Source organism: Pyrus communis, chromosome 10, assembly GCF_041283825.1.
Source record: "Pyrus communis isolate YQ-2024b chromosome 10, ASM4128382v1, whole genome shotgun sequence".
In the NCBI taxonomy this organism is placed as follows: Eukaryota; Viridiplantae; Streptophyta; class Magnoliopsida; order Rosales; family Rosaceae; genus Pyrus; species Pyrus communis.
Genome location: NC_142574.1, coordinates 3,309,228 through 3,320,031, shown reverse-complemented (window position 1 = coordinate 3,320,031; position 10,804 = coordinate 3,309,228). Strand labels below are relative to the sequence as shown.

At 35.5% G+C, this 10,804-nt stretch overlaps 1 protein-coding gene across 2 annotated transcripts; it reads left to right on the top strand.

Annotated features, from left to right (window-relative positions):
* The first annotated feature begins 1,319 nt into the window (after positions 1-1,319).
* On the top strand, positions 1,320-9,853 carry LOC137729260 (truncated transcription factor CAULIFLOWER D-like). Of its 2 annotated transcripts, XM_068468133.2 has the most exons (7): positions 1,320-1,711; positions 7,763-7,844; positions 8,029-8,093; positions 8,162-8,261; positions 8,878-8,919; positions 9,376-9,417; positions 9,537-9,853. In XM_068468133.2, the coding sequence occupies exons 1-7, from the start codon at positions 1,527-1,529 to the stop codon at positions 9,621-9,623; spliced, it is 603 nt and encodes a 200-aa protein (XP_068324234.2). In that variant the 5' UTR covers positions 1,320-1,526; the 3' UTR covers positions 9,624-9,853. The 2 variants fall into 2 exon arrangements, with proteins under 2 accessions (XP_068324234.2, XP_068324235.2); XM_068468134.2 differs by lacking the exon at positions 8,878-8,919 and having other exon boundaries at positions 1,326-1,711.
* Positions 9,854-10,804: the final 951 nt, after the last annotated feature.

Below are 10,804 nucleotides of genomic sequence, written 5' to 3'. Positions count from 1 at the left end.
ACCATTTTAAACTTGAAATGTGTATGCTTTGTCATTGCCCAAATGAGAAAAACTTGTTTTGATCCGTAATGGATTGAAGTGTGCTTGCCTTGTCATTGCCCAAAATGAGAAGAAAAACTTGTTTAATCCTTCAAGGGTATTTCTTCCTATTTTGTTGAGTCACACGCCATGTGTACAATTTGTACAACACGTGGCGTATGCCATGTATGCCTTGACACGTCAAAACTTTAATGCATTGGTGAACATTTTTTTTTTACTGAAATTTCGATGTCTACATAGTGAAATTTTTTAATTTTTAAGTTATTAACCTTTTAACACATATAATTCAATATTTATATAAAAACACATGATGTACCACTTCGTGTAACGATCACATTGAAAGATGTCTTCCAACTCCGCCAATATGGATGGTTCAGGAAGGCAGACGTGCTCTGCGAGGAGCCGCACATCCAACGTCAATCCTAAAAGAGGATAGGTTTCCATAAAATAATGATGTGGACATGGTTGATGCGACAAAAGCAAAAGTGGCCTACTGATTACCCTAAACGTTCAGACAGGATAAACTCTTCTGGATGTGTGGTCCCCAATATTACCAAATTAGGGCAGAGCGTTAAGTACTATTTATAGAAAATAAATAAATTTCTATAAATAAATTTTAGTTACCTAATTTTGGAATCAAAGTGAAAATGTAAGAAACAAAAGCGTTTAATTGATTGAACTAAGAATGGATTGAAAATTAAGTACTAATTTTATACGTCGCTTAATATTATAGTTTAATGAATTTTTTTTTTATTATAGTTTAATGATTTATTTTTAAATGAAAATCTTATAAACGATCATTCATCGTAATAATAAAAAATAATTATCTCTACATTTTAATACAAAATTTGAACTTATTTAACATTGATAAGTAAATGATTAACATTACATCACCATCTCTTGGGGCGTTGTGAGCAAAAACATATCTACTAAAACCAAAATACAGGGTTTACATTTTAATAGAATAATCTTATTTTGTTTTGAAAATGGCTGAAAAATATGGAAAAGGATTCAAAAAGGGGATGGTAAGAATTCCGTGATTATGACTATTCATCGTACAATCATTTCATTTAAAATTTAAAATTAAATAAAATAATACCTAACAAAAACTGACTGCATCATGTACAATGAACTATTACGACCAAGGATTCTTAGGATCCCCCGAAAATGGATCCCGCCTTTTCCGAAAATTATGTCTTGCTGACGTGTGCACCAAAAGTAAAACGATTCTCTTTGGTTCTGATACATTTCCTATTTTGTCCTATAAGCAAAATTAGTAATATCCATAAATAAAAAAAAGTAAATTCCTTAAATGGTAGTGGGGTGAGAGGAGTCGCCGACGACTGAGAAACCCCTCATTTGGTTGTCTTTCGAATTCGCTGCTGCTGCTTCTAGGTTAGGGTTTTACAGTCGCTCCCGGAAACTAGAGTGAGAAACAAGAGAGAGAGAGAGAGAGAGAGAAATTGAGATCAAGCAAGAGCAAGTAAATGGGGCGAGGGAAGGTAGAGCTGAAGCTAATCGACAACAAGCTCAGGCGGCAAGTGACGTTTTCCAAGCGGAGAAGCGGGCTGATCAAGAAGGCACGTGAGCTGTCCGTGCTCTGCGGGGTGGAGGTCGGCCTCGTCATCTTCTCCGCCAAAGGGAGGCTTTACGAGTTCTGTAGCGGCGAGAGGTACGCCCCCCTGTAATTTCTTCTTCCTTTAGCTACGTTTTAGCTTAATAGGAACCGGGATCTCGACCCAAAAAAAAAAAAAAAAGGCTTAATAGGAACCGGGGCTGGGTACAGTAAAGTGTGGTTGGGGTAAAATCGGAACTGAATTTATTGTGGTGCAGTTCGATTTGAGGGTGGAAACCGTAGTAAAATCGAACCATTCGGTTTTAGTTCAGTTCGATTTTAAATTATTTTGATTTCGATTTGAGTCTAACAAGTAGGCCCGTTAAAAAATTGCGCTTACCTTACAAGTTTTTTTCGGTTTGGGATTCTGGATTTTTATTTTATTTTATTTTTAAGTAATTGTTATTAGTATTTTAAAATTTTTATTTTATACTCGTATTTTTTTTTAATAATAAAAAATTTGAAATTCCAAATAAGATTTTTAGAATGTTAATAACAATTTCATACTTTTATAATTGTTTTCCGTTTATTTTGGTTCCATACAGGAGAAAGAACAGTTTAAGCGGTAAGTAAAATCATAATTGATAAACATCGTACTAAAATCTAAGGAAATTCTTTTTAAGTTTGTTTCAAAATAAAATAGAAAAACAAATCGCAACAACGAATAACTGCTACACTAAAATTTAAGGATCCAAATTTAAATCCACGTATGAACTTCACCAAATAACCAATTATACGCCAACATTTAATTTGCTAACTAAATTAAATATTTTGTATATATTGTTGTCCGGTTTAGGATCGGTTTCAAATATTAAGAAGAGAAATTAAACTGTTATTTAATTTGCGCTTCGGTTCACATTAAAACCGTTAAAATTGAAATGACTGAATCATTCGGTGCGATCGAAGTTGATTTATGTTTAATTTCGATTTTATATCCCAAGTGCCCGCCATATTAACTGGACAGCTGGCTCCCGAAATTTCGTTTCTTCCTCCTTTTTGTTTGTTTGTCTTTGCATTGCTAGGCTGCTAGCTGGCTACCATCTTGTAATTAAAAGTTGGAAAATGATTCGTGTTGGATTTTTTTTCTGGGATATTTTTGGAATATTAGGATTGTAACCGTTTATCATATATTTTACGATCATAAATTATTTTAAAATTTAAAATTAAATATAAATAATAACTGATTGCATGATACGATAAATGATTATGATTACGAATTTTTTCTAAGATCTTCAAGAAAAAGATCCGATGCTTTTCCTTAAAAGTTCCATTTATTTTATTTTATTTATTTTTAGTTGATGTATGTGCTATCTTTTCACATCTTTTGTATAATTTTAAGGGGTTTATAGATCGAGGTCTAAAATTGCAGGCTACTTTTGAAGTGATAATTTTTATGCTTCTTTCGCCTTTTGAGGTAAAAAAAAATATATATATTTGAATTACTTTACATAATTTTGAACTTTAATTATTTAAACACATTGAAACTTAGTATTAACTAGGAAATTATTTGTTTCTAAAAATTAAAATAAAATAGTTAAAAGAAAACTCGTATGTGGTTTTATACCTCAGGTTGAAAACAATGAAAACATAAATGAAATCTCCAATTTAGCGTTGAAAGACAACATGTATAAATACGTTTAGCTCTCGATATTCTTTGTCCTTTGCTTACAAAGAGGAGGGTTTCGAATTTTGAGTTTCCAGCCTTCTCCTACCCATTACGCTTCCAACGCTCGACATTGGACCAAATTTCCCATTGACTTATTATTATTACACAATGCAAGAGATTAATTGGAGTGACTACTTCCATCATCCACCGTTACTGACGAACGAACACCTTAAGACAACCTTTAGCATCAATCTCTTCAAAGGGCATGGGGAGGACCCGAGTTGTTGTATATGAATACTATATACATATTTATATATTATTCCTTTTCTTCGTCGATATTGTTAGTATTTGATGGGAAAAAAGTGGATGCTGTTTTCCCTAACTTAGGAGAATATGTAAGTATAGATGCCTCCAATAAGATAAAAACGCCTCCCTTCTCTCTCCCCTGCCATTTTGCTCCATCACTCACTGATGGTAGGCTGGTAGCTTACCCTATCTCTCCAAGGATGATAGCTCGCCTGAATCCTCGAATTTCGGTGGTAGTGGGCCTGAGCTCGGTCTCGGGTGCATTGTCCCTATTCTTTTGGTTTTCCGCTCACCTCTTCTAGATATTTAGCTTGTTGCACCAGATTTAAGTTAGCCCTAAAATTATCTATAATCCCTAACCGTAACAACTACTTGGATACCCTTCCTCTGTGCATCACACAAATGCTCTCCTATACCCTCCCACTCCGCAGCCCACAAATCCTGCATTTGTTTGTTGGATAACCTGCTTTCGATTGAGAAGCCTCTTCTAGCCATTGTGTTTGCTACCCACTTCAAGAGCGAGTCGTAGCTCACTTAGATGAATGTGTGCAAAACCGCTGTGCAGCTAATTTGGGTATCCGCACCGCCTCCTTCAACGGTTCTGATGGTGTTTTGTCTTCTTGTTTGGTTGGCATTACCAGTTTTCCCTTGCTGGTGCTGGCTGCTTTGCTGAGTATTTTAGAGGCAAATTTGTGTATTCTTTGTGCATCTTTGTTGGTGTGAAAATGGGGATTAGATATGTTCTTCAATTAGGACTTATTTGCGTATGTGGTTTGTTTTTTGGCCCTTATGTTTTGTTGGTGCTGACCGCATATCAACTGATCTGAACGGAGGATTGGTGAGGTATATGGTGGTTGTGGCGAAGACAACTTGCGTCAACATAGTCTAATTGGGCATCATGTGCCTTGTGCTTCTTGGTCCACTTGGCCTACTAGCAGCTTTTCTTTAAGTTTATCTCATCTCATGTAACATTTTCTTCTATTAATGAAGTTTATGTTTGATAAAAAAAATCCAACTTATGTTCGATATATATTTACTTGACGTGAAATGTATTATTGCCAAACCATTTGGCAACATAAGATACCAAACATTGAATTGATCAAGTTCTGACCTGAATAACATGTGATTCATATGCACAGTTTGATTGTCGGGTTCAGTAGGAAAATAGAACATTGCACCTCAACTTGAGAAACAATCACATACCTTATCTTATCATCCACTAGCTTATGTTTGAAGTTTATGTTCGATATATATTTACTTGACTTGAAATCAATATAATCACCATTTGATCCGATAGAGTTGTGTGTGACGGTTGCTATTGTTGTCGAGATTTTGGTACGCACTCATGTATATCAATAGTTGCACGCATTGTATTGCGAGTGAGTTTGTGAGTGAATTTGTAACACCACGTTAACTTGTCAAGCAGTGTTTCCATCCCATGAAAGAATTTCTTAAAGAATTCAGTGAAAAATAGTATAGCACGATAAGTTGAGATGGTAAGGAAAAGTTTCCATGCATAAGGAGTGATATGGTCCTAGTTAGAGTAATATTGGTTAAATTTCCATGCATGTCTGAGATGAAGTTTTGTTTGGCGAAGCACTATATATAGAGTAGACTATATATTGGATCATCAGAGTCCCAAAGTATTTGCATGATTATTTGGTGATTTTTGCGTCTAAGAACTAATTAATTAGCTTGCTCGGGTTTGTGTCTTCAACTTAAAAAAAAAAAAAAAAAAAAAAAAAAAAAAAGAGGAAAAAAAAATATCAGTAGTTCCCTGTAGTCAGTATATTTGTATTTGTATCATCACTCCATGGGAAGGACCATGTTAATTACAAGAATTTAACACCCTGAACTCTTACTGCAGAAAGAAGAAAGGTGTAGTCTGCTCCATAAAGGGCGAAGGTACATAAGTTTATAAAGTTCAATAAAATCTAATGTGGTATTATATATAATTAAATATAGGAAAGAAAGGACCAAGATCAAAATATTCGTAATAATATACCTAAAAGAAGGACCAAGGTCAAAATCTATGGCATCGCAGATGGCGTTTTATCGCAATGTCCAAAAGTAATCATGCATATGTACTCTAGTGTGAATTCCCCTTCACCCTAACAATTAACAATCTAATGACTAACATTATCATTTGCTAAAATAAAAACATCTATCGCATCATTGTTAAAAAAAATTCACCTCTATAAGAAAATTATGTTGTTATAATTCCTTTTGAAATTTTGTTCATTTATTCCATATGATCTGACTATAAATGTGAAATTAACTAGTATTGATATGAGAGAACGTTACGATATATGCTTCATAAAATAAAATAAATATGTAGATAAGTTCTGCATGCATGTAAATAAAATATGCGTATGATAATCCACTGACATACTTACAGTCCTAGGTTAACCTCCTAGTTTGCCATCTGGCTTCGAGTTAAACAAAATCGGGAGAAGTCCAACTCCTTCGAAGCCCTTACAAAGTTTATTAAATTTCTGATGCGAGACATACAATGCTTCACACCCTCAACGATAATCAATTGCATATCATGCACATCCTTTTGTCTACTATGTATGTTACATTATTGTTGTCCCGACTTAGGGTCATTTTAAAATGCTTCTCTGGAAAGTACTTCTGGTTATAAACACTTTAATTAGCAACAATCAAAATGTCTATAAATTCAATTGTTTCTTGATAAAGCACTTGGAACTCTTTAAGAAGCACTTGCTAGATATTTTTCATGAACGCACTTAAAAATGCTTTTACAATTTTGAAGGATTTTAATTTTTTACGTTAAACATTGTCAACACTGGTTAGTTTTTTGAAAGAGGTTTTAGCTATTCCTAAAACTCTTCCAAACATGCATTTTAGCTGCAATAAGAAGTTTAACTTTGATGTTTATTTCTAGTAGTGGTGCAGTATATAAGGGTAAGGCCCAACTATTTGATCCATCAGTTCTCTCTTGTGTCAAGTTTTCATCGATCCTTGAGCGTCCATCTTGAAGTGTTGTCGAACTAGGAATAGGATCCTAAGGATCCCGGGAATCACTTCATCGTACCCGTTCATCTGTCATCATGCGGTCAGAAATTATTTTGAATTTTTTTTATTTAAAATTGAAATAAATAAATAAATAATTCAAAAAGATTTTTGACAGCAAACTGACGGCACAATGTATGATGAACGGACACGATGAAGTAATCCCCAAGATCCTAGGATCCGAAGAGAATCCTCATCCGTTGAAATAACCATGGCATGCATCTTACATTGAGAGTAAAATAGTAAATGTCACTCGTTTAACCTTCTAGGGGGATTTATTCTTCTATTGGTTTGGCTTTCCTATAAGTTCATAACTTGGGGTGAAAGGGTTATATATCTTAGTAGTTTAAATTTATGGGTGCATTTTTGCTCATCATCTTATTTATCACCGTTAGATAAGTTTAAATTTAAAATTTGTGTACATCCACTACACAGATTTCAAAATGTAAACATATTGAACAATGATAAATAAGTCGATAAGCATCACAATCACTTGGGGATGGTGAGCAAAAACATTCTCAAAATCCAGAGAGAGAAAGCTAGCTGCCCCCAGGAGGACAACTTTAAGCCTACATCAACAAGAATACAAAAAAGAGCTCCCATTAAAAAAAAAAAAAAAAAAAAAAAAGGGAAGGTGTATGAAAAACAAAATGCCATTCTTTCGGGGACAAAATTCTACTTCTATCCCTGTAGTTTCAATTTTATTCAGTTTTTGGTCCCTATTGTTTTCTATTGTGTTTCAGTTCAAGGATATGTATTAACTTTAGCTCTGATACCATGTTAGATTACGAATGTTCAATGAAAAATCAATTGGAAATACGTGGAAACGCCAAGTTCTTTTAAGCCCTTAATGAAAAATCAATTGGTACTTGAGTATGCTATTATGAAGTCCTATCATCACCCAATACGTTTTTCACGTGTTAGATAGACTCTTAATCTCCACACGAGAGGAGCCGCTTTGATTTTTTTTTTTTTTAACAATAGAAAGAGGGACCTTTGCCCTAGTTTTTTAAATTTTCTAAGCCCCTACCTCCTATTTCCAGTTTAATCTAATTTTCTAGATGAATTATATTCGTACAAATGGCATCTTTTCTACTGTAAGTATATCATGGATGGTTTATTTCTTTCACACAATTAATGCACATAATTATCTACTTCAGTTTGGGAAAGCTTCTGGAGCGTTACCAGATGCATAGTGAAGAGGAAATTAGTGCTTCCAAGAATGCTGGTGGTACTGACAAGGTTAGCATCAAAGGCACCTGCCAGGCACCATCTGGGCTACCCCGAGAAGATTGGATTTATAACTTCAATTTACTGTATTTGTTAGGACTTCATGTTTTGTATCAGTGTCGAAATAATTACAAACACCAGTAGCAATACTAGCAGCCTATCGTCTCTTCTCACATTCTGCTAATCTCGGGTGCAGAAGCATAATGCGGAATGTAGTGATCTCCGCGCAGGCGCTAACCTCTCTCTGAAAATGAGTCAAAGGTAAGTATCATGTACAGAAGCTTCGTTACATTCACCCACGTGACCGGGATCTGATTATGTGTTTGCAGTGGTATGGAGGCACAAGACATTGATAATCTAGATGTTCCAGAGCTCACCCAGCTTGAGAAGGAATTGGATGCACTTTTAAGACAAACAAGATCAAGAAAGGTTGTTTCTTTATGCGCAGACCATTATTAATTAGTTCATATTCTGGTTTCACTTAGACTGGTTTCAATGGATCTTTTAATTAAGTGAAGTACCTATTTTCGGAATATAAACCTGCATATATAGTTTCTTTTTCTAGCTGTGATTGCGTTGAAGATCAATAATGTTTGAAACGTCTGTTCTCTTTTGTTATGTTTTTGTCCTTGAGTTTTGGAAGTTGGCAAGTTCTGTTGTTTCCATGATATCAAGGTATTTTCTTCATGTTTTGAGTGAAGTTTAAGCTACAAAATATATGATTCGTCTATGAAACTGCAATTTCATGTGTAACAATATCGACAAGTGTTTTACGACACAAGTTTACTGATATTTGATCATTTCAGTAATTCCTGAGATTAACATATATGTGCACTAATATAAATTCGATGGTGTTCCTGTGTCACAAATAACTAGGAATATGAAGAAAGAAAAAATGGGTTCGAGTCACTCAACTATCATTGAAATAACCACACAGTAGTAACAGATGCAGGAAGCGTTTATATAGTTTGTGTAGTGTATTGGAAGTACAGTAAGTCTAATAGATTGGTGGTAAAAACTCACTTGAGTACTACTGATAATGCAGACGCAGCTGATGATGGAAACCCGTACAGCTCTTATCGAGACGGTATACATTCTTTCTCTGTTAATGGAAGGGGTTCTAATTCTATTCTATTGCCAAATGCGTTCTGTTTGAGGGCATATCCACGTTACACATATGCTGATCGGTGGTCATGTGTACTGTGAGATGCCCTCCCTCGAACTCACGGTTCTTGCAGGGACTTGCATTTTTGTTCTTTCATTATTTTTGGGGTTTGGGAGAAGGGGAGGGGAAAGTGTAGATTAAAATCGACTATAGTGTTTCACTAATATTTTTCTTATGTACTCAGTTGTCTGATCACTTGATCACTGTAAGTTGTCTGATCACTCGATCACTGTATTTCTGCTGGTGCCATATACATGTTCTATGTTACTGAATTTTAATTTGATGCGGTTGATAAGTTGGTTTAAATATTTGTGGAGTGATTTGGACACAGTTTTGATTTGAATTTGGTGTATTATGCATGGCTCTAATTCTGAACAGGAAAAACAGCTGAAAGAAGAGAAGCGTCTCATAAAAAATGAGGTATATACGTATATAATTATGTATTTGTTGAGTTATTGGAGAAATGAAGGTTGAAATGGTGATAGAAAAGCAGGTGAAAAACAAGTACTCACAGTCACTTGATGGCTTTAATTTATCAGATTGCAGCACTGAAGCTGAAGGAGCAAGCAGAGCAAGCACTGACCTGCCGACTAGGAACCGGATCAGCAGAGCACTTCCTCCGCTAATAACACCAACAACAACAACAGCTGCAGCAGCGACTATGTTCCGGCCACCAAACTTCATTTAATTGTTTTTCAAAAAGTAAAAAATGGCGAGACACAGTACAAACCAACTCAGTTCAAGCCCAGGATGTGAGACAAATAGTCCATGCAGGGCAGGGTGATCATTAAAACAACAAATAATTATTGTCCTTAATTAAAACACAACCAAAAACTGATTCACAGAGATTTCAAACGGTAGTACTTGCAACAAAAAACAAGAGATATACTTCCCCGTTACGAAACATTTACAGATTGCCATCACATGAATGAATTACTCATCCGGATATATTTCAAGATTCCAGAAATTGACCATTCTTAGAAAGAGAAGAAAAGGAAGAGATGGGGGCGACGACGGAGGGAAACATCGTTGTTGGCCATGCCAAAAGATTTCACTACAAGAGCAGCGAGAATCGACTTCTTGGCAAGAGGGTTCCTGGATTATGTATGAATGCAGCCTCAAAGACTATCCATATCTGCTGTTGGCAATGATGGTGATGAGCTGCCAACTCCGAAAGAGCGATAGGACCACGGAAAAGAGGAAGGGAAAGTTTAAGGCTACTGTCGTTGCTTCTGCTGGCGGTGACTGTGATGATACTGCAGCGCAATCAAGAGCTAAAAAGAAGATTCCAAGAAAAACTGATGATAAATTGGTGGCTGCTGATTCGATTTCTACTCCCCCTTCCATGTCATTTCATGATGTTACGGATGATCCATACAGTTTCAGTAATAGGATCAATGTTCAGCATCATTCATCGTTCTTCCACTTTTTCCATCTGCGAAAGACTTTACGAACGAGCCATTAATCCTTAGATTCCATTACAAGTTAACAAAACTAAAAACAATCGATAACGAGAGGTTTAATTTGTTAAGATCCTAAATTATTTCCAACTAAACTTCTTTCCCGGCAAGAGGCGCCTCGAACTCTTCCGGGAGCAACAATTTGCATTGCCATAGCCGGAGACGGTGCCTCCAGCTCTCTAGCCGTGCTTGTGGAAATGTTAATATGACGTTGGTCGCTGTATGGTTACAGTAGCAATCTAGTTGATTGATCTAGCTAGGGTTTGTTATTTTGGCTTGGCCTATTAGACATGGTTTAGGGTTAATGGGCTAATATGATTTTGCCTAATATCAAATAACTTGGCACA

Coding starts and splice junctions, on each gene's coding strand:
- LOC137729260 (XM_068468133.2), top strand. CDS start 1,527: ATGGGGCGAGGGAAGGTAGAGCTGAAGCTAATCGACAACAAGCTCAGG. Junction 1,712..7,762: donor GAGTTCTGTAGCGGCGAGAG/GTACGCCCCCCT, acceptor TATCTACTTCAG/TTTGGGAAAGCTTCTGGAGC. Junction 8,920..9,375: donor GTACAGCTCTTATCGAGACG/GTATACATTCTT, acceptor AATTCTGAACAG/GAAAAACAGCTGAAAGAAGA.